Below are 24,289 nucleotides of genomic sequence, written 5' to 3' on the forward strand. Positions count from 1 at the left end.
AAATCACTGAGGTACCTAAACCAGTTACCCAACCCACAGCAGACAAAGGGAAGGCACCAATGTATCCAAAAACCAACCCACCTTTATCCAGGGATAAGATCAAGTGCTTTCAATGCCAAGGCTTTGGCCATTTTAGGAAGGATTGTCCTTCTAATATATCACTCACAGCTATGAAGATTGAAGAATGGGAAAGGAAAGGCCTAGTTGAGTATGATGAAGATAAGACACTGGTCTCAGGAGAAAAGGAAGCTGAGGAGGAAACTGATCAAGGATAAATTGTGGCTTACCCTGACACAGGGCACAGTTTGGTCCTATGGAGGGTTATGCACTCTCCACCAGCTCCTCTAGAAGTTGATCAGAGATCCAAGATATTCAGGAGTAGGTGCACTGTCCAAGGGAGGGTATGTAATTTGATCATTGATGGAGGTAGTTGTACCAATGTGGCTTCCACCATTATGGTTAGCAAGCTGAGTTTGCCTACCCAGGAGCACCCCAGTCCATACAAGCTAAGATGGATAAACAAAGGGACTGAAGTAAGAGTTGACAAACAGTGCATTGTTCCTTTCTCAATTAGGAAGGTGTACAAAGATGAAGTGTTATGTGATGTGGTCTCTATGGATGCCTGCCATCTACTGTTGGGAAGACCATGGGAATTTGACAAGAACACTATTTGTTGGGATTCAATAATTCCATTACATAACATATTCATATATGTGACATTTTAATTTAGTCATAAAATTAAAAATAGATCTTATGCATGCAAACATAAATAAGATAAGAGAAGAAATCATCAATCTTACTATATGATTTCGGATTAAGGGCACCAACAAATTCACCTATTTGTTAGTTCTTTAGCTTTCCTTAAAATGGATGAACAAAGGTCCAAATTAGAACCACTCCCAAAAGTGAATACCCAAGGAAATCCCCTAATAACTAATATTATTTTGTACTAGAAATAATATAAGTTTTACTTAAAATTTGACACAAAAATTGTAATTTTTTCTCTTGAAAAATCGGTTCAAGAGGGAGTGATATATGAGTTTATTTTTACTCTTAAGTTTTTTCTTCAAAAACTAGAGAGAAGAAAATATAAGACTAGAATGAATAATAATGCAAGGAAGAGAAAAACTCTTTTCTTTTTCTTTTGGATGGCCGAAAATTTGGCCTTGGATAGCATGCCCAATGCATTTTATTTTTGCTCTTTGATACTGTCGTTCTGTACCAAAAATAAATACCTAAGTTACTACTAACAGAAGTCAGCGGTAAGTAGGGTCGATCTCCACAGGGAGGCTAAGTTGCTATCTATCTGTTTAATTCGGTCTGTTAGAGTGTCACAGAAATGGGGGTTTTGATTGTATTGACTAAAACTATTAGGAGGTTAAGGAAGGAGAGGTAAAAATAGAAGGATTTAACAGTAAAGAGAAGGGAATATGCTAGGAGTCGGTCTACCGTGGCAGCTAAACTATCGGGTATACTGAGGCGATTAGACTATTGATAAGAAGAGCTATGGTCGTCACCTTTCGGTCCTTAAACCGCCCTAGAGCGTAAATAGCTTAACTTTCGTCCTCACTACAATACCCTATTGTAATTAAGCAAGCCTTCCCTTCCAATCTTTCGATCCAGGTCGGGGTTAACTAAATTGATCGGTCTCCTGCATGCATTCATTCAACCTAATCACAATTAAATTGCCTAATACAATTCTTATCGCAAGGCTAATCTATTCAAGTCAATTATAACACATTGCTAGCACGGCTTCCCTAATCCTAACATACTAAGGAAATTAACTACACATGGCTCGGGGTACTACACTAGCAATTGCTAATCTAATAACATAAGACATGACAACTAAAAGGAGAAACAATAAATGCAATAAAAGGAAAAGGAAGAATAAAAGGGAAGAAATAAGTTACTGAATTAATGATCCGGAATTAAGAGAACAAAGTAACAGTGTGTTGGAACAAATAAGAGAGGAGAAAAGAGAGTAGAGTAACGTGCAGTCTCCCCCTTTGTCTAACCTCCTGTTAGATTTATTTATAGCCTAAAAACATAAAACCTAATCTAAGCTTAACGTGAATTGAGGCCCAGTAGCTTGTAATTGTTCGATCGAACACTTAAGCCACTCGATCGAACAGTTTCTTCGTCTGTTTACTCGATCGACCAAAAGATAAAGCTCGATCGAACAGTTCTTTCGTCTGTTTACTCGATCGACCAAAAGGTAAGGCTCGATCGAACAGTTCCTGGTTCCAGCTCGTGTTGGTCTTGTAATTTGGTCTTTGACTTGTCCTTTTAGCTCCCGAAACACCTTCACGCATCCCAAGACAGCTATATTTCCCGCTCCAAATCATCTCTTCCTCCAAATGCATGCTAAACGGACAGTAAATGGCATGAATCTACTACTTTATGGCTCATTCCTGCAAATAAGACAAAATAACCCAAAGTAGCATATTCGGGGCATTTCGTAGCATAAAACCACGATAAAAGCATAGAAATACGTGCATAAAATAGGCTAAAAAGACTATACATTAGGCACGTATCAAATCTCCCCAAACCAAACCTTTGCTTGTCCCCAAGCAAATATGAATGCAACTAAGAAACAACAGTGGAACGGGACCAACGCATCAGCTACAAATCACCCACGAAAACCAATTTAATGCAACAAAATGACAAAGTGGCAAATGAGAAGTACAAACGAGTTAAATCAATGTTTCAAACTTACTGAACCGTCGACCTTGCAAGATTCAAAAGATATCGGACTCTCACGGGTCGCGCGTCACTCAAAATTAGGCACAAGGTGAGTATATATGTGAAAGATAGGAAGAAGTAAAGACACTCACCTAGCTCGACCTATAAGAACATGCATGCAGTTAACATGAATAAAGTCTCTACAACCGTACATATGCATTCCAACCATACTAATGACCAAGACACATGCCGAGGACTTACATTTGGGTAAGTGAGCTAATGGGTAAGAAGGGGCTAAAATGAATTTGGATATGTGGGGTTAATAGCCAGGCTAGTAACAACGAATCCAAATATAAACTGCATCCCAACTTCGTACTCAATATAGCAAGATGAAACGGTGCAAAACTATGCACTAAACTCACAAAACACCAGGAATCGTCAACTCCCCATAAGATATAAATAAGACTTGGGAGTGAAAATCTTTGTACAATTCTCTTTCACATGATTTTTTTTTTCTTTTTCTTCTTTTCTTGTTTCGTTTTTTTTCATTTTTCGTTTCATTTTTTTCAACAATTCTTTTATTTCATTCCCTTTGATTCTTCCACCATCTTCTGAAATCAGATAAAATAACCCTATTACAATAGCACATTCCAACAACTACTCGTTACTAGCTCGGCTAGGGTAGGAAGTATTATAGAAAGTAGTTAATAGGACAAAAAGGCAATTTGGCTATGTGGGGTTCATGGGTGGAATGAAATAAGGGAACTGCCTCTCCTAACATGTGTCACCATCCACAGACCGAATGCATATAGGTATTAAGAAGACTAGACTCATGCTTATGCAAATTGATGTTACATGCCTTAAAGAGAGCACTACTCACATCCTAAATGAAACCGGTCATGAATGTCACCAGTTTATAAGGCTCTAACCTCAGAATGTAATGTAGCTTGCCGACACAATGAATCAAGTCTATTCGTTCAGATAAGAGAAAAACAAAAACTCGTAGATTATGCACATAATCATGCCAACTAAATGTCAAGAATATGCAGGGCTCAAGTAAGGGTTCAAAGTAGCGTCAATGTTCAAACGTTCCGACTCAATTTAAACATGAAATTTTTTGAATTTTTTTGAATTTTATGATTTTTATATGATTTTTTGAAATAATTAAATCAACAATGCATGCGAGAATAAATAAACGTGCAAGCAAAAATGCAAGAAACATGCAGACACAGATATGGATGCATACCTCCCCAAACCAAACCGTACAATGCCCTCATTGTACCAAAAATAGGGAAAGAATTGCAAACTGAAGAGGAGAGGATAAATGGAGTCGGAAAAACTTACATAACGTCATATAGAGGGACCTCCCCAAACCGACCATGAACATGGGAGGTCAAAGAAAGTCAAACAGTAGCTCCATAGACGGAAAACAGCAGCTGGGAGTCAAAACTACTCGATCGAGCACTTGGAATAGCTCGATCGAGTGAACTGGTGCTTGGAAAGACTCGATCGAGTAGAAAACCACTCGATCGAGTAAGCATGATTTTGGTTTTGGTCGATCGAGGATAATATCACTCGATCGAGTGAAAACTGCGTCAAAAAAAATGCTCGATCGAGCACAAAACCATTCGATCGAGTACTTTGACCTGCAAAACACGCATTTAAAGCAAGGAAATACATGGGAAGTTCGTAAAACAGCGTATAAAGTTCAACAATAAGCTAAGGAAAAATAAATAGTTCAACAAAAGTACAATAAAACAGTTCGGGCTGCCTCCCGGATCATCCAACAGCACAAATCAGTTGCCTACTACTAGGCCTCTGATCAGTATGTCTGTGATAGCTTCAAAGAATCGTCAGCGGACATCCGGCCTCCACAACTTGGCAATGTAAGAATAGCGACTTCCCACAAAGATCCGGTCCCAATCTATCACCTCATCAAGCAACTTTTTCCTAGACGGTGTAGCTTTATCAACACCTCCTCCCCGGGTCGTCTATCCAGCGATTCTGATTCCGCTCGAGCACCCATCTCGCCTCTCGGGTCTCGTGAACTTGTCAAGACACGTAAAAAGAGAAACAAAGCAATGTTCCTCCAATTCGCTCCCCGAGAATGGGGCAGAGGTGTTACAACAAAGAATGACAATATGTGACTCGGAAGGACTATCAGACGGTATATCAAAGGACTCTTCATGAGGGACATCCTCACATGGCGTGATGTGCATGGGTTCCCTAGGGTCCTCAGACTTAGTAAAAACCAAGTCCTCCCCTCCGACCTGAAAGGTGAGTGTCCCAACCCCGACATCGATAATTGCGCCAAAGATGCACAAAAATGGTCTTCCCAAAATAACGGGAATGTTACGGTCCTCGGGTATATTTAAGACAATAAAATCTACGGGAATAAAGAAATTCCCGATCCTAACAAGTACATCATGTAGAGCTCCTTTGACCCGAACATAAGAATGGTCACTAGTCAACAGGTCGTTTTAGCGCGTGTGAACTTAGTCAACCCAAATTTCAAGGCAAGAGACAAAGGTAAAACGCTAATACTAGCTCCTAGGTCACATAAAGCACTATCAATTGAATGGGTCCCTATTGAACATGGTATAGAAAAACGACTGGTCGACATTTTCAGTGGGGTCCCATTTCAAGAAGTGCACTTTGCACTCTTCATCATAGCAACATTCATTACCGTCTTAGCATCACTAATATCCTTCTTAGACCAATTAATTTGACCAATAAATTCAGAATAAGAGGGTACCTGGGCAATCATCGCTTTGTAGTGATCAGCGACATTGAGATCCCGGATACGGTCCAGGAATGCACGGTGTGGTAGCAATTGTTGTGGATAAGGAACTTGAACAGAATAGGAGTTGACTATATGTTCCTTTTTATCGTCATTAGAAATAGGCATTATTGACGTATCGGTCTTTGTCCATAGCAAGGCAATTCGATCGAGGTATCACAACTCAATCGAGAGCTTTCTTCACTCATATTGCTCGATCGAACAGTGACTGTTCGATCCAGATTTTGTTCTTCAGCCGTGCTCGATCGAACAGACCTTGTGACTGTTCGATCAAGGTTCTCCTTCCCAGCAGTGATCGATCGAACATTATCTGAGTCTGTTCGATCGTGGTGATCCCTTCCAGCTTCGTTCGATCGACCTATGTTAGTCACTCGATTGAGTGATTCCTCCCATCTGATTTAAATCTTCGCATAAACTCTTGAAGTACGATAGGAATTCGTCATCCGAGTCATAGAAATCATTCTCAACATTGGGTGACACGGGTTCTTCATGAGACGGAATGGTGTCGGTGTTGATAGCATACACCGTCTCATATTGCTCTTGGATTTGCTCGACAGCTAGTTGGTTCACCCAAGCCTGTAGCTTCTGTATACGGATGGCAAATTCCTCACCAAGTGCCCTTATCATTGACTTAACTTCTTCAGCCTCATCATTCCGAGCAAGTGGGGGAATTGGTTGCGGTGAGAAAGAATAACAAGGCGGTGGATAGCCTTGTTGCGAAAGAATCGGTTGTGGTCTAGGCCTCGGTGGAGGAGCACCTCATAGTGATTACCACAACCCCAAGATTCTTTCCTCTCCCAATTAGTAGCTCTTTCAGTTTGAGCTTCAAACTGAGCAATAAGTCGAGAGACGGACGTCATCTTGGCAAAAGGGTCGAAGGTACTCAAGCCTTCCCTTCGGCGATCTTTTTCTAAAATCTGTCTAATAGACTGTAAGACCTATCAAAACAAAGACTAAAGAAAAAGATAAGAACGGCCTCAAGGTACTCAGTCTTCCCTTGAGGTGAAAAACAGACAAAAATAAAACAGATAAAAGCGTCGCCTCCCCGGCAACGGCGCCAAAATTTGATACTGTCGTTCTGTACCAAAAATAAATACCTAAGTTACTACTAACAGAAGTCAGCGGTAATTAGGGTCGATCTCCACAGGGAGGCTAAGTTGCTATCTATCTGTTTAATTCGGTCTGTTAGAGTGTCATAGAAATGGGGGTTTTGATTGTATTGACTAAAACTATTAAGAGGTTAAGGAAGGAGAGGTAAAAATAGAAGGATTTAACAATAAAGAGAAGGGAATATGCTAGGAGTCGGTCTACCGTGGCAGCTAAACTATCGGGTATACTGAGGCGATTAGACTATTGATAAGAAGAGCTATGGTCGTCACCTTTCGGTCCTTAAACTGCCCTAGAGCGTAAATAGCTTAACTTTCGTCCTCACTACAATACCCTATTGTAATTAAGCAAGCCTTCCCTTCCAATCTTTCGATCCAGGTCGGGGTTAACTAAATTGATCGGTCTCCTGCATGCATTCATTCAACCTAATCACAATTAAATTGCCTAATACAATTCTTATCGCAAGGCTAATCTATTCAAGTCAATTATAACACATTGCTACCACGGCTTCCCTAATCCTAACATACTAAGGAAATTAGCTACACATGGCTCGGGGTACTACACTAGCAATTGCTAATCTAATAACATAAGACATGGCAACTAAAAGGAGAAATAATAAAAGCAATAAAAGGAAAAGGTAGAATAAAAGGGAAGAAATAAGTTACTGAATTAATGATCCGGAATTAAGAGAACAAAGTAACAGTGTGTTGGAACAAATAAGAGAGGAGAAAAGAGAGTAGAGTAACGTGCAGTCTCCCCCTTTGTCTAACCTCCTGTTAGATTTATTTATAGCCTAAAAACATAAAACCTAATCAAAGCTTAACGTGAATTGAGGCCCAGTAGCTTGTAATTGTTCGATCGAACACTTAAGCCACTCGATCGAACAGTTTCTTCGTCTGTTTACTCGATCGACCAAAAGATTAAGCTCGATCGAACAGTTCTTCCGTCTGTTTACTCGATCGACCAAAAGGTAAGGCTCGATCGAACAGTTCCTGGTTCCAGCTCGTGTTGGTCTTGTAATTTGGTCTTTGACTTGTCCTTTTAGCTCCCGAAACACCTTCACGCATCCCAAGACAGCTATATTTCCCGCTCCAAATCATCTCTTCCTCCAAATGCATGCTAAACGGACAGTAAATGGCATGAATCTACTACTTTATGGCTCATTCCTGCAAATAAGACAAAATAACCCAAAGTAGCATATTCGGGGCATTTCGTAGCATAAAACCACGATAAAAGCATAGAAATACGTGCATAAAATAGGCTAAAAAGACTATACATTAGGCACGTATCACTCTTCATAAGAGGCTAGGCATGCAACCCTAGGGTTATCATTGTGTTTATTGAATAAAATAAATTAAACAACACAAACCCTTAATGCCCTTCCTAATTTTCGGTTACCATGTAAAATGGTAGTCCATATTATTTTTGTCATTTGTCAATTGTGACATATGTGACATGTTACATTATAATACATTTTTAACATATTAAAAATCATCATATAATTAAATATGTCACATACAAAAATAATTAGTAATTCTTGATTACTTGTACCAAAATGGTTTATCAAATTATAAATTACAACAACTTGTATTTATAATAAATTATTCATTCTCTTTCAATTGTTTCGTAAACAATAATTTAATCTAAGTAATAAAATAATTTGATTACTTAGACTGTATCTAATTTAATCGAATTACAATAAGACACGTTAACTTTACTCACAAATCACCCGTCAATTTTAAGCAATTTAATTAACTCGTATCGGCATACGATTAATTAAATAATCATTAAGAGTATTTCCCTATAGGTATGACCTAAGGGGATCAACTGATCACCACCGTCGCACGACAGTAATGTCAAACTCTAGTCAGCCAATCATTACCGATATGTTTGGACCAGTTGACTGTAAAATATTACATCCCACATGTATTCTTAAAATGAGATTTAAACATGTGATCATCATGATCGATAGTTGTGATCGCATTATTGTCGGAGGACACTTATATTCCAACAATCTCCCACTTGTCCTCGACAAGTGTGCGTCACCAATTCTCTTGTCCTATTACTATCTCCCACTCAATGCAAGGTGTCTTTCGGGTCGTACTTGCAAGTGATCATATCGAGAGTGGTTTCCTCGATTTGGAGAATAACTGATTGACCGGAATTATCTACCATAGATACCTTCCGAGCGTGGCCACGCATTTCCAGTTCATTACTCCTCGAGTGGCCCTAAGATATTGTTATAACCCTGATAAAGGGTGGACAATTCTTATCGCACTTATTCCCTTCGACTAGCCACAACCATCATAACCCAAAATATGCCTATTTGACCCCATTTACGAAGGTCGTAGTAACATAAATCAAAGTTAATCTGAAACTGTACCATCTTAGGCAAATAGTCTTTAGTCAAAAGAATCGACTCATTAGAATACTATAGTAGCTCTCGCCACGACCAGGCTATATAAATTTGCCAGAACTCTATAAGCGGTCATTAGCCCGACAAAGTGTTCCTAACAGTCTGCCTATGTGATCGACTAGTCATTCTCATATGACTCTATGGCACATGAACTTGCCATCAATCGCATCACACTCTAGTCACTTCGAGACGTCACCTCATATAAGTGACTATGGGCGAATACAATGCTAATCCGTGTTCACTTTAAAGGGGTTCAATTGTCTTTACAACCCGTTTGGATGTAACAATGTATAAAGAAAAGATAAAAGACAAATGCGATTATGAACATGAACAAAAATAACACTTTTATTTCATTTCAAAATCTAACACAAACTTGGTACACGTTTAAGACCCATGGACACCATATGTCCATTGTGTTTAGTCTGCGATAAAGGCTTGGTGAGCGGATCGGCTATGTTGTCATCCGTCCCAACCTTACATATCGCAATTTCCTTTCTTTCAATGAAATCTCTAATTACATGATATTTTCTAAGTACATGTCTAGATCTATTACTAGACTTTGGCTCTTTAGCTTAGAAGATCGTCCCACTATTATCACAATAGAGAGTAATGGGATCATTGGCGGTAAGTACTACTCTTAGTCCTTCCGTGAATTGTCTGATCCATACAGCTTCTGATGCAGCTTTTGATGCTGCAATGTACTCAGCCTCCGTTGTTGAATCCGCAGTCACAGCTTCCTTAAAACTTCTCCAGCTAACAGCACCACCATTGAGCATGAAAACGAAAACAACTTGTGATTTCATGTCATCTCTATCCATTTGGAAACTTGAGTCCGTGTAACCATTAACACGGAGCTTGGTGTCTCCTCCAAACACTAAGATAGAATCCTTAGTTCTTCTCAAGTACTTAAGGATGTTCTTGACGGCTATCCAGTGATTCTCACCTGGATTTCCTTGATATCCACTCGTCATGCTCAAGGCATACGAGATATCAGGACGTGTGCATATCATGGCGTACATGATTGATCCAACAGCGGAAGCATAAGGGATCAACTTCATGCGTTCAACACCATGACGTTCGGTGGGCGATTGAGACTTGCTCAATATTGTCCCACTAACCATAGGTACTAATCCACTTTTGGATTTGTCCATGCTGAAACGTCGAAGAATCTTATCAACATAAGACTCTTGACTTAGTGCCAATATCCACTTGGATCTATCTCTATGGATCCGGATACCTAATATGCGTTGTGCCTCTCCTAAATCCTTCATTTGGAAATGGTTACCTAACCACTTCTTAACAGAAGACAACATTGGAATGTCATTTCCAATGAGTAGTATGTCATCGACATACAAGATTAGGAACACAACATTGCTCCCACTGAATTTCATGTATAAACATGGTTCCTCAACACTTCGAGTGAAACCATTCTCTTTTATCACATGATCGAATCGATGATACCAACTTCTAGATGCTTGCTTAAGACCATAAATGGATGTCTTAAGTTTTCACACTTTGTTAGGATTTTTAGAATCGACAAAACCTTCGGGTTATATCATGTACACCTCCTCTTCTAAATGGTCATTTAGAAAAGCGGTTTTGACATCCATTTGCCATATTTATTAATCATGAAATGCGGCAATCGCTAACAAAGTCCGTATGGATCTTAGCATGGCTACGGGGGAGAAGGTTTCATCATAATGAAGACCTTGGACTTGGGTGAATCCTTTTGCCACTAGCCTAGCTTTGTAGACATCATCATGTCCTTCTATGCCATTCTTGACCTTGAAAATCCATTTCCATTGAAGAGGTCTTGCCCCTTTAGGCAAATCCACCAAGTTCCAAACTTGGTTTTCATGCATAGAATCCATCAAGGACTTCATGGCTTCAGGCCATAAGGAGGAATTTGGACGAGAGATTGCGGCTTTGTAGGTGGCGGGCTCGTCACTTTCTAAAAGCAACACATCGAGTGTTCCATCTTCTTCGATAAGTCCTACATATCGATCGGGATGGCGAATAACTCGGCCCGTTCTTCTAAGTGGAGGAGGGACAACCGCGCTAGACGACGAAGGAACATCTTCTTGCGTCTCTACCTCGGTTTGTGGCTCTTGAACTTCATCAAGTTCAAAATTTCTCCTACTCTGTCTCTTAGAAATAAATTCTCTTTCTAAGAAGACAGCCTCACAAGACACAAACCCTTTGTTTTCTTGAGGTTTGTAGAAATAATAACCTCGGGTGTTAGAATAGCCTACAAAGGTGCATTTTTCAGATCGTGGGGCTAGCTTATTGTCATTTTTGGTTTTGACATAAGCATTAAATCCCCAAATTTTCATGTAGGATAGATTAGGAACTCTTCCTTTCCTTATTTCAAATGGAGTTTTCTCGGTGGCTTTGGTGGGACAATTGTTCAAAGATCTTATTGCGGTTTGAATCGCAAATCCCCAAAACGAGTTCGGTAACTCGGTTTGACTCATCATGGATCGAACCATATCAAGTAGGGTTCGATTTCTCCTTTCGGCAACACCATTGAGTTGTGGTGTTCCGGGCGGAGAAAGTTGTGATATAATACCACAACCTTTCAAGTGTGAATCGAATTCAAGGCTAAGATATTCTCCACCACGATCGGATCGTAGTGCTTTTATCTTTTTGTTCAATTGGTTATCTACTTCATTTTGAAATTCCTTGAATTTCTCAAAAGCTTCACTCTTATGCTTCATTAAATAGATATACCCATATCTACTCAAGTCATCGGTGAAAGTTATGAAGTAGTCATAATTTCCTCGAGCGGTGATACTCATTGGTCCACACACATCGGTAGTATGAGTCCCAATAGTTCACTTGCTCGAGTTCCTTTACCGCTAAAAGGATTACGAGTCATTTTGCCAAGAAGGCAATATTCGCATGTTCCATATGATTGATAATAAAATGGTGTAATCACATTAGTCGAAATTAACCTTTTGATGCGATTCTCGTTTATGTGACCTAATCGACAATGCCAAATGAACGATTCATTTGGATCACTTGATTTGAGTTTTTTTGATTGAATGTTGTAGATGTCATTAGTCGGATTCGAGGTTTCTAAAATGTTAATGCCATTAATGGAAGGAGCTTGGCCTATAACCAAGTCGTTCCTTGAAATAGTACAACGATTGTTTTTAATGACAAAACAAAAACCGTCCATGTCCAACATAGCGATTGAAATAATGTTTTTAGAAAGTGTAGGCACATAAAAACAATTATGTAAATACAACTCAAATCCATTAGTCAAAGCTAATACATAAGTTCCCTTGGATTCGGCCGCTACTCGAGCTCCATTTCCAAGGCGTAGATCCACATCTCCTTTGCTAAGCCTCTTCACGTCTCTTAACCCCTGTAAATGATTACAAATGTGAGAACCACAACCGGTATCCAGTACCCATGTCGTAGTGGAAGTATAATTTACATCAATAACATAAATTTCCTTAGGAATTTTACCTTTTGGAACGATGATTCCTTCCCTTATATTTCGCAAATATACGGGACAATTCCTAAGCCAATGTCCCATGCCATAGCAATAATGGCACTCATCTTCAACTTGCTTGAAGTTTTTCTCTTTCTTTCCCTTCTTCTTGAACTTTTTGCCCTTTGAAGCAAGAACTTGATTGCTTGAGCTCCCACTAGTTTTGGCATCTTTCTCTTCCAAAGACAAAGATCCTATAGATTTTATGAGGCGGTCTTCCTGAGACCGGCTCACAAGAGATCTTGTAGTAGTAGGAGGTTTAGAAGAAGTGATGAAGTTTATGTTTCCATCCGAACCTACCCCAAAATGAAGTTCTCTAGTAGTGTTGAAATCATTGTTGAAGCAAACGTCGTCAAAAACATTGTGACAAGACTCAATAGTTATCGGTGTAGTAGCGTTTGGTGGATTCATTGTAATGAACTACAAGTATGGAGGAAAATGGAAATATTAACATTTGTCTTTTTAATATCATACTTGTAAATAATTTAACAAGATACGAACATTTATATAGTGACCTCTACCCAACTATTATAAATGATTCCAAGACCCAAATTCATATTAACTTGGGCATCGGTAAAGCCGAATACAACCCTTATCAATATAACTCGGTAGATTAACTCTTTAATCGATTATACTTTTAGAACTCTTGGTCGATAAAATTACATTAATATTTATCTTTAGCCCGAAACACATCCGGCAACCGTCGAGAATACTTTCGTTGAGTTCAACCCAAATTTCGAATAAATGTGTCCATGATCTAAATTTACATCAACTTGGGCATCGGTAAAGCCGAATACAACCCTTATCTTTATAAATTCGGTGGGTAGACATTTATCACCCACTTCCCCTACGTAGCAAGATTTGTACCCCGGTAAGGCCGAGTGCACTCCCTCACGAAATAGGTTTTCATGGTTTCTACTTTTTGGTAAGGCTAAGTCTCAATTGTTTATTTAAGCGAGAGGTCATGTCAATTTATTATCTATCACGTTTTAAGTGAACTAAAGCGGTGAACTACGATAATTGTAATTGACGTGGTCGATTATCTCGATTTAAAATGCATGTTTAGTTATGGCGATTTAGCGATGCATGCAACATATAAATAAAATGCAAAGCATAAAATAAAATCCTAGTATGGCCTTCCTAAAATAGTAAATCTAATAAACTATACAAATTCGGAAACCAACTCCTTTGGTCCCTTGAACTTCGGTCTTGGCACGCATTTCAAGGTAACATTTTCTTTGATGGATCGCCTTCTCGAGTGGCACCGACTTCAAGGTACTCCGGAATAAATAAATTACAAAATGAATTACATAATTTCCTATTATACATTTGTAATTAAAATAAAAATAAATCTATTAAATTACAAAACGGTGATACGAGATCACAAAAATTACAACCGAATCGATATTCCCATACATTTCGGGTAATATCAATTAAAACTAAGGCCATACTAAGTAAAATTACATAATTCAAAAATTACATAAAATTAAAATATGACAATCATAAATAAAATGCAGCATTATAATATATATGAACAAGCCAAATTTTATGCTAAATCGCCTTTAAGAGCCAATATCGTATATTAATCGATTTTTACGGATTTGCGTGATTTAACTTATTAAAATCACAATAATTACATAAATTCATATTTATGTACAAGTTAATTACCCCAACCATCTTAGGACTCAAAATTAGTCTCCACTAACATTTGACAATAATTAAACTTGATTTCTTAATATTGTTCATAAATGGACCCAAAAATACTAAATTATGCTATAAACTTCAAATTAAATCATAAAAATTTCAAATAAATTCAAAATTTGAATTTTAAACTCATGAACATTCTGGAAAAATACCATGACACTCATAATGTGCAAAACTTAGGTTAAAAATTTCGAAAATTTATCGAGAAAAAACAATGTTGCGGTTTATCAATTTTAACAATTTTGACCCTAAAAATATGAGAAAAATTATATTCACCAACTTTTCACTATTAGATCTTAAATTTATGATAAAATGCAACATGTGACGTTTTTCCTTTAGGCATGAAGTATGTTTTAGCATTATTACTAATTTTCGTCACTATTTATGTGATTTTTCATCAAAACTCATAAATCATGCATAAGGACTTCATTATAGACAAATATTTTGCACACATCTTGTAAAATTGCATACTAAATTTTTATGACCAGATTCGAAATATAACTCATATTAACCTATTTACCCATTTAAATACGATTTTAACTTGAAAAATCCAAATTTCGAGCAATACAACTCATTTTATCATAACAATTTACCGGCCATCAGTAGATAATATATGTGAAAACATATCCAAAAACCACTAAAACATTTGAAGTTTAGCTAATTGTCGTCCAAAAATGACATTTTTATCATAAAAATCACATTTTAATGCCAATATTATATAAAATGAACAATAAAATCCATAAATAAACTAAAATGTCCTAAAAATCACTTAGGACTAGAAACTTTTAACATGCAAAGTTATTTTATGGTTTATCTTCATAAATCCAAATTAATTAGTTTTGTATGTTAATCTTATAACTCGGAAAAACTATAAACCGATTTGCATGCAAACAACCTAAGGCTCTATGATACCACTTATTGGGATTCACTAATTCCATTACATAACATATTCATATATGTGACATTTTAATTTAGTCATAAAATTAAAACTAGATCTTATGCATGCAAACATAAATAAGATAAGAGAAGAAATCATCAATCTTACTATATGATTTCGGATTAAGGGCACCAACAAATTCACCTATTTGTTAGTTCTTGAGCTTTCCTTAAAATGGATGAACAAAGGTCCAAATTAGAACCTCTCCCAAAAGTGAATACCCAAGGAAATCCTCTAATAACTAATATTATTTTGTACTAGAAATAATATAAATTTTACTTAAAATTTGACACAAAAATTGTAATTTTTCCTCTTGAAAAATCGGTTCAAGAGGGAGTGATATATGAGTTTATTTTTACTCTTAAGCTTTTTCTTCAAAAACTAGAGAGAAGAAAATATAAGACTAGAATGAATAATAATGCAACGAAGAGAAAAGCTCTTTTCTTTTTCTTATGGATGGCCGAAAATTTGGCCTTGGGTAGCATGCCCAATGCATTTCATTTTTGCTCTTCACAAGAGGCTAGGCATGCAACCCTAGGGTTATCATTGTGTTTATTGAATAAAATAAATTAAACAACACAAACCCTTAATGTCCTTCCTAATTTTCGGTTACCATGTAAAATGGTAGTCCATATTATTTTTGTCATTTGTCAATTGTGACATATGTGACATGTTACATGACATGTTACATTATAATACATTTTTAACATATTAAAAATCATCATATAATTAAATATGTCACATACAAAAATAATTAGTAATTCTTGATTACTTGTACCAAAATGGTTTATCAAACTATAAATTACAACAACTTGTATTTATAATAAATTATTCATTCTGTTTCAATTGTTTCGTAAACAATAATTTAATCTAAGTAATAAAACAATTTGATTACTTAGACCGTATCTAATTTAATCGAATTACAATAAGACACGTTAACTTTAGTCACAAATCATCCGTCAATTTTAAGCAATTTAATTAACTCGTATCGGCTTATGATTAATTAAATAATCAATTAAGAGTATTTCCCTATAGGTATGACCTAAGGGGATCAACTGATCACCACCGTCGCACGACAGTAATGTCAAACTCTAGTCAGCCAATCATTACCGATATGTGTGGACCAGTTGACTGTAAAATATTACATCCCACATATATTCTTAAAATGAGATTTAAACATGTGATCATCATGATCGACAGTTGTGATCGCATTATTGTCGGAGGACACTTATATTCCAACACTATTCACCAGGGAAAGGAAAATGTTTATGTCTTCAAGCATAATGGCAAGAAAGTCACCCTGACTCCCTTGCCACCAAACCAGAGAGGATATGGAAGTTCTAACATGCCTGAGGAGGTTAATGGAGTATTGTTTTTATCTGAGGCAGCCATGATCATAGAATTAAAACAAGAGCAGCCTGTGATGTTTTTCCTGTCAAGGGAAATCAACACTGAGGAGGGTCATGATGTGCCTGCAGAGGTTCAACCTCTGATTCAGAAATACAAGGAGGTTTTTCCAGCTGAGTTGCCTTGTGGTTTGCCACCCCTGAGAGGAATTGAGCATCACATAGACCTTGTACCTGGTTCTGTGCTCCCTAACAGGCCAGCTTACATATGTGATCCCACAGCAACTAAGGAACTCCAACATCAGATTGAAGAATTAATGACAAAGGGATTTGTGAGGGAATCACTGAGTCCATGTGCAGTGCCTGCTTTACTAGTACCTAAGAAAGATGGAACTTAGAGGATGTGTACTGATAGCAGGGCTATAAACAACATCACAGTCAAGTACAGGTTCCTTATTCCAAGGCTAGATGACATGTTATATGAGCTCAGTGGGGCTCAGATCTTTTCAAAGATATATCTCAGGCAAGGGTATCATCAGGTGAGGATAAGAGAAGGTGATGAATGGAAAACAGCTTTCAAAACCAAACATGGTCTGTATGAGTGGCTTGTCATGCCATTTGGTTTATCTAATGCTCCAAGAACCTTCATGAGGCTAATGACTGAAGTTCTAAGGCCTTGCCTTGTAAATTTTGCTGTAGTATATTTTGTTGATATACTCATCTACAACAGCAGTCCATCTGAACACCTGTTGTACTTGGAAGTAGTTTTTAAAATACTCAGGGAACAGAAACTGTATGGGAAGCTTGAGAAATGTACCTTCATGGTCAATGAGGTAGCATTTCTGGGATATATTATATCAGGAAGAGGGATATCAGTTGATCAGGAGAAGATTAAGGCTATGCAAACATGGTCAGTACCACAAATAATCACAGAAGTAAGGGGATTTCATGGTCTAACATCTTTCTACAGGAGATTTATCAAGAACTTCAGTACAGTTGTTGCACCAATCACTGAGTGCATGAAGAAAGGAGATTTCCAATGGACTGAAGCTGCTCAGCAGTCCTTTAAGAAAATCAAGAAGTTAATGTGTGAAACTCCCATTCTAAAGCTGCCTGACTTTGAACAACTGTTTGAGGTAGAATGTGATGCCAGTGGGGTTGGAATAGGAGCTGTCCTAATCCAAGGCCAGAAACCTGTGGCATATTTCAGTGAAAAGTTAAATGGAGCCAAGATGAAGTACTCAGCTTATGATAAGGAGTTCTATGCAATCATAAGAGCTCTTACACATTGAAGTCACTACCTAAGACCTAAGCCATTTGTGTTACATTCTGATCATGAGGCCTTGAAGTACATCAATAGCCAACACAAACTTAGCCATAGACATGCAAAGTTGGTATAGTTCCTGCAAGCCTTCAACTTTTCAAGCAAATACCAGGAAGGAAAACAAAATGTGGTAGCTGATGTCCTATCAAGGAGGCACTCTTTAATAACTGTCATGAGTAACAAGGTCCTTAGGTTTGAGTTCATGATGGAGATGTATGGGGAGGATCCTGACTTCTCTGAGGAGTGGATTACTCTCACAGAAGGAGGTTCAACTCAGGGCAGGAAATACATGTTGCAAGAAGGTTTTCTGTTTCATGGGAACAAGTTGTGTGTGCCAAAAGGATCTTACAGGGATTTGCTGATCAGGGAAGTCCATTCAAGAGGACTAGGGGGACATTTTGGGGTACAAAAAACCCTAGAGATCTTACAGGATCAATTTTACTGGCCTAGGATGATAGGTGATGTTCAGGTAGTCCTTAGAAGGTGCTCATCATGCCAGAAAGCCAAGAGCTCCTTCCAAGCCGGACCCTACACTCCACTACTTGTCCCTGATAAGCCTTGGGAAGATGTGAGCCTTGATTTCATTGTGGCCCTACCTAGGACACAGAGAGGCAAGGACTCAATCATGGTGGTTATGGATAGATTCAGTAAGATGGCTCACTTTATAGCCTGCAAGAAAATTGAGGATGTTGCTAGTGTTGCTGAGCTATACCTCAAGGAAATTGTGAGACTCCATGGGATTGCTAAGACAATTGTATCAGACAGGGATACCAAGTTCATGAGCTACTTCTGGAAGACCCTATGGAAGCTGCTGAAAACAAAGCTTTTGTTCAGTACCTCCCACCATCCACAGACAGATGGCCAAACTGAGGTCACCAACAAAACTTTGGGGAGGATTCTAAGGTGTCTAGTTTGCAAGACTTTGAAGGATAAGGATTTAATGTTAGCTGCAGCTGAGTTTGCATTCAACAGAGCACCATCTGTTGCTACTGGTTATAGTCCTTTTGAGATAGTCTATGGGGTTAATTCACTCATCGCCTTGGACTTGTCTTCTGTACCAAAGAGAGAGATCGGTCTTGATGCCAAGACAACAGCTGAACAACTACTGAAGCTGCATGAGACTGTAAGGAAACAAATTGAAAGGTCAAATGAGCTGTACAAGAAACAATCCAAGAAGCCTGGGAAGAAGAAGGAATTTGAGGTGGGAGATCTGGTCTGGCTACACCTCAGGAAAGAAAGGTTCCCTTCCAAGAGAAAGAACAAGCTTTTGCCTAGAGCAGATGGACCATTTGAGGTCCTAGAAATAATTGGCCCAAATGCTTACAAAATTGACTTGCCAGGAGACTATGGGGTTCATGGTACATTCAATGTGGGTGATCTCAGTCCATTCAATGAAGATTCTGAAGAGGAGGGTCCAGGCTTGAGGTTAAGCCATGTTCAACTAGGGGGGTTGCAGCAGGAGCTGATAACCAGGCTAACCATCTTTTGGGAAGTGATTAGGCACAAACAAAGCACAACCTTGTCCAACCAGGGATACCAGTCACAAATCAAGCCAGCCACAACACTCAGGCAACCTCAACTGCCAGTCCAGCCTCAGCAGGTTCCTTGAGCAGCAGCCAGGCTAGCCACCAGCAGCCACCTTGGCCAGCCGACTCTCTTTTCAACTAATATGGAATTAATCCTAAGGAGGCAGGTCAAATTCCTAAAGCATTTCACAAAAATTCAGACTGAATAGCTAGTTGCAGGAGGGTAAATCAAATAAAGTAAAGTTGCCATTTTTTGGCCAAAGAAGGGAAAAACTCTCAAGAAAGAAAATCTTGGCCTATTTCAGCATTCATTATATAGAGCCTTGAGCCACAGAAGATGCCTGCACCAAGGCCATTTGACCTTCAACAACCAGCCAAAGATTTACAGCAGCCAAGGACAACATGTCACTATCAACCTGCAGCTCTTTTGTTCTTGTTCAGTTTGCCTTCATTTTCTTTTGTATCCGTTGTAAAATAAGTCCACTACTCTTGTTTGCTTTGTAAGTTTAATCCTGGACCTTAGATGGAAATTTCTAGGGTTTATCATGTACTGAAAACTTCACAGGAAGGCCTATATAAGGACCATTCCTCAGTCTGTTTTACTCAGACTTTGATTAATGAAAAACCTTTAGATTCCTCTCAAAATTTGCAAATATTATTAACTTTGCTGAGTCTTAGTTGTAAGTCAGACTTAATATCTTCTTGTGCTTGCTTAGAAGGTGATTAAGGATCTGTGGTGTTACCTAGAACAGGTATGTGCTTGCTTGAGCTGTTTTAAGTGCATTGTCTGTCTGTTTTGAGTTTGCTCTATGCTTGCTTGAGTAAATTCATTTCAGGCTTCCCCAAATTATTAAGTTTAGTCTCTTTGCTTACTTGAGAATAAATTTGATAATTATATCCCCCTTATATTCAGAAAATATCACAAAAATAGCCACAAGAGTCTTCCTGGGAAACTGTCTGAGAATTCACCTATTTCAGTCTGGTTTTCTAATTATTAAAAATACTTAGACTGCATATAAAATTCTGAGATTTGGCACAGTTTAAGTTTACCATTTTAACTAAATTTTCACCAAGTTTCATAATTTTTCAAGTCCATTCACTATTTTTACCAAATTCCCCAAGTTTATTGCATTCCCTGAAAATTACTCCTTTGCCTGTTTCAGGGTTTGTCCAAATTGTGTTTGTCCCCATAGCTTACACTGCATTTTTCCACGCTTAGTACTCATTGAGCGAATAGCACTAGGCGCCATATGTTTCAAAACAAGCTTCTTACCCTTGTCGACCAACTCATACTCATTACTTCGACCATGATGTACTACATTGCAATCGAATTGCCAAGGACGCCCCAAGAGCACATGACACGTATCCATTGGCACAACATCACACAAAATCTCGTCGACATAAGATCCCATGGTTAAAGCCACTCTCACTTGCTTGGTAACCTTCACCTTAGTCCCGTCATCAAGCAAATATAATGCATAGGGCTTGGGATAAGGTGTTGTAACTAAATCTAACTTGCTCACCATTTCCTTTGAGGCCGCATTAGTACAACTGCCTCCGTCAATAATTAGGCTACACCACTTGTCCTTTACTTGACACTTGATGTGAAATATTTGGTCTCTTTTCTCCGATTCAATTGGTGTGGACTAAACTTGTAGGTTTTGAACTAAACTAGGAGCATCGTAAGACTCGACATTCTCGTCGTCTCCCTCCTCTTCCCATTCTTCAAGATTGAACACATCACTCAATCATTCCTCCTCATCAAAAAATGCATCTCGACAAGCAATAGGTTCTCTCAAAGTAGTTACTCGTTTATTTGGACACGCATTTTCATAGTGTCCAAACCCTTGACGTTTAAAGCATCGTACTTTGGAGAGACTCGTTTCCTTAGGAGCGGGTGTTTTTGTGGCGGAACTAGGGGTGGTAACCGATTTCGGATTGGGTACGAGAACACTGCTACTTGGACTCCCCTTCGATCCTCCTTCCTTCCTCCAACTTCGACTACTCTCATCATAGGTCGGCGCAAGTTTAGCCTTTCCTTGAGCTTCAACTTTTAGGATTGTAATTCAACCGAATTGGTTATATTACGAATTAATCCACGAAGAAATCTAGACATATTTAACTCTTCGCTCTCCTCAAATTCTCCCATCAAAGCTAGTTTCTCAAACTTATTGATGTAGGCTAAGACACTAAGCCTTCCTTGGGTAAGATCGGCGATCTTACGATAAGTCGTAAGCATATGTGTCTCTGGAATATATCTCTTGCGTAGTTTGCGTTTAAGAGATTCCCAAGACAATATTTTCACCTTTCTAGCCCGAGCACGCTTCGCTTTCAAGCCTTAGTACCACAACGAAGCTCCTCGACTAAGTCTTAAAATAGCGTACTTGCAACATTTCTCGTCCTCAACATTTTTGAAATCAAACATTCGTTCGATTTTTCGTTCCCATTCGAGGTAGTCCTCGGGATCCGTGCCTCCCACGAATTCAGGCAATTCGTTGATTTTGAACTCGTTAACGATTCGTTCCACACGACGTGGTTGCCATCTTGAGTCAAATTCCGGGATGTTATGCAACGCATCTCGAAGGCTTTGAAGAAAGTTGGGATCTTCAAAGTTCATTTTCGAAATGTGGGTATGAGTGATAACTTTCGGATTTGTTTTTTGATAAAGAAATCAAGACCCTTGGATCGTCTCGATTAATGGAAATCAAGAGCCGAAGCTCTGACACCACAATTGATGCATATCGTGAGCGGAAGTCTTAATTGTGCTACAAATAAACGAAGGACCCGAATGCACTAGGTGCAACCCGATCAATTCGTGTTAATTGAAGCTAAGTAAAACATAAATAAAAGGGATATTTGCTCGATATAGCCCTATAGATCAACCAATGGTGATTGATTCTCAAGACCTATTGAGAATAATCGGTTTTTACTCAAAAACGCGTCGAATAAAACAAAGGTTTTTCGCAACAACGATTTTTATCACACAATGTGAAATTTTCTTAAAACTTAGATGATTTACAATGAAGGAATTCGGACTATATATAGGCCGAATATCCTTGGGCTCCAAGGTAAAAATAAACCTTGATTTCCAAGGTGATTAATTAATACCCTTGACTATAAGGAAAAATATGCTTGACTGTGAAGAAAAACATGCACTACCATAAAGACTAAAATGATGAAAACTAGGTTATTCCTTGGGCGGCACTTCCACGGGTCCTCACGGGTCCTAGGAAGTTTCTTCGCGTGTTTCGGATCCTTGAGTCGATATCATGCAAACCTCTTGCCACTTGTTAGTACCCATCCATGTTTGATGCACCAATATTGACGAGTTTGGATTCGAACCATTCTTGATGCCCATAGGATCTCCTAATCCGAGGACCACTTCGTCTAAGGTGTCGATATCCGTATCACCAATCAAGAAGATCCTATTATCACACAAAATCTCATTCCAGCCTCTTGTACTCCTTCGAATATTCCTATTTTAGCTCCACAAAATCTTGCCTCAAATCAAAGTACCAAACAAAAAAAACGCTTCCTTAAACAAGCAAACCAATAGGACTCTCCCTAATTCTTTTCTAATAAAAATAATATTAGATATATTAGGAAAGATTTGAAATATAATTCTACTTCCATTCCTATAAAAAATCCAATCAGCCAAAATATCCCTGGTAACTCTTATAATATTCTAAAAGATATTACCAATTTTCCTATTACCTCACAAGTAAACACTAACGTTATATCACCAATCTCTATACCTAGCTCATTTTCTTTTGTTCTTACCTTGTCTACAATACGATGTGACCCAATTCAGACTGATGAACCCCCATCCGTACTTCTCCTATCTTGACCACCCCCTTTCTCAACCCCGATGCCTCTCACAAAACCCCCAGATCGAAGTCATTCCCCCAACTCAAACAGTGACGATGTCAACCTGACCGGAGATGGCTGCACCATATATGGGAATAATGATATCGGAATGTCCGTTGATGGATGTCATGATAAAACAAGTAACGGGAAAGTCGTCGAGTCTAGCAATGGAGTTGTCGATACCATGGAGTATTGACAATATACTCAATCTTGTAAGTAGAGCTTATCTATCATCATTAAATTATCTACCTGATCATATGAATACAAGAATCCCAAATTTGTGTCCAAATCTCCCTCATATCAATTTCATGGTATGGAATGTTCAAGGAACTGGAAAGCAGAGTAAGGTTAGCGCTATTAAAGAAGTAGTCCGTACTTATAAACCTACCGTATTAGTATTAGTCGAAACTCATATGGGAGAAGACCATGCCATTAAACTAGGGACCATCCTCGGGTATAAAGGACAATCTAGAGTCAATGCCATTGGATTTAGCGGTGGTATTTGGCTTTACTGGAATACAGATATAGTTTCAGTTATACCGGTATTGGAGCATCGACAATTTATTAGGATTGAGATTTCCCAGAATGGGGAATACCCCTGGTTCTTCTCAGCATTTTATGCAAGTCTAGACCCTACCAACCGTCGTGCTCTTTGGACTGAACTCGAATCGTTTGTTCGAGCAAATAATCGACCTTGGCTCCTTGCAGGGGACTTTAACGAAACTCGCTCTTTAAGTGAAAGACATGACGATGATTACAATATGGCCCGAAGGTGTGCTAACTTTGACAATTGGATTGAAAATTATGAATTTCTTGAGCTTGCATTCTCAGGTCCAGCACATACCTGGGCAAGAGAAAACTAGGTAGAAAAGAGACAAAGTGCGAGGTTAGACAGGGCACTTTACAATGCTGAGTGGGGAGATTTATTTGAGGATAATATGGCCCGTCACCTTCCCGCTATCCAATCTGATCATTGTCCAATTTTCATCTCCCCAAATGGTTTTGCTCCCCTTAATGCAGTTAATAGACCCTTTCAATTTCAAGCTTGTTGGATGATGCACGAGAAATTCAAATATTTTGT

The 24,289-nt window shown here is 38.5% G+C and overlaps 2 protein-coding genes across 2 annotated transcripts; both read left to right on the plus strand.

Moving 5' to 3' along the window:
• Positions 1–323: 323 nt before the first annotated feature.
• On the plus strand, positions 324–16,889 carry LOC141588419 (uncharacterized). Its single transcript, XM_074409863.1, has 2 exons — positions 324–608; positions 16,398–16,889. The coding sequence occupies exons 1-2, from the start codon at positions 324–326 to the stop codon at positions 16,887–16,889; spliced, it is 777 nt and encodes a 258-aa protein (XP_074265964.1).
• Positions 16,890–23,282: 6,393 nt separating this feature from the next.
• LOC141588420 (uncharacterized) lies at positions 23,283–24,071 on the plus strand. The gene has a single exon (XM_074409864.1). It carries the CDS (start codon positions 23,283–23,285, stop codon positions 24,069–24,071), a length of 789 nt encoding a protein of 262 aa, XP_074265965.1.
• Positions 24,072–24,289: the final 218 nt, after the last annotated feature.

Source organism: Silene latifolia, chromosome 6, assembly GCF_048544455.1.
Source record: "Silene latifolia isolate original U9 population chromosome 6, ASM4854445v1, whole genome shotgun sequence".
NCBI classification, from domain to species: domain Eukaryota; kingdom Viridiplantae; phylum Streptophyta; class Magnoliopsida; order Caryophyllales; family Caryophyllaceae; genus Silene; species Silene latifolia.

Coding starts and splice junctions, on each gene's coding strand:
- LOC141588419 (XM_074409863.1), top strand. CDS start 324: ATGCACTCTCCACCAGCTCCTCTAGAAGTTGATCAGAGATCCAAGATA. Junction 609..16,397: donor ATGAAGTGTTATGTGATGTG/GTCTCTATGGAT, acceptor ACTATTCACCAG/GGAAAGGAAAATGTTTATGT.
- LOC141588420 (XM_074409864.1), top strand. CDS start 23,283: ATGGCTGCACCATATATGGGAATAATGATATCGGAATGTCCGTTGATG.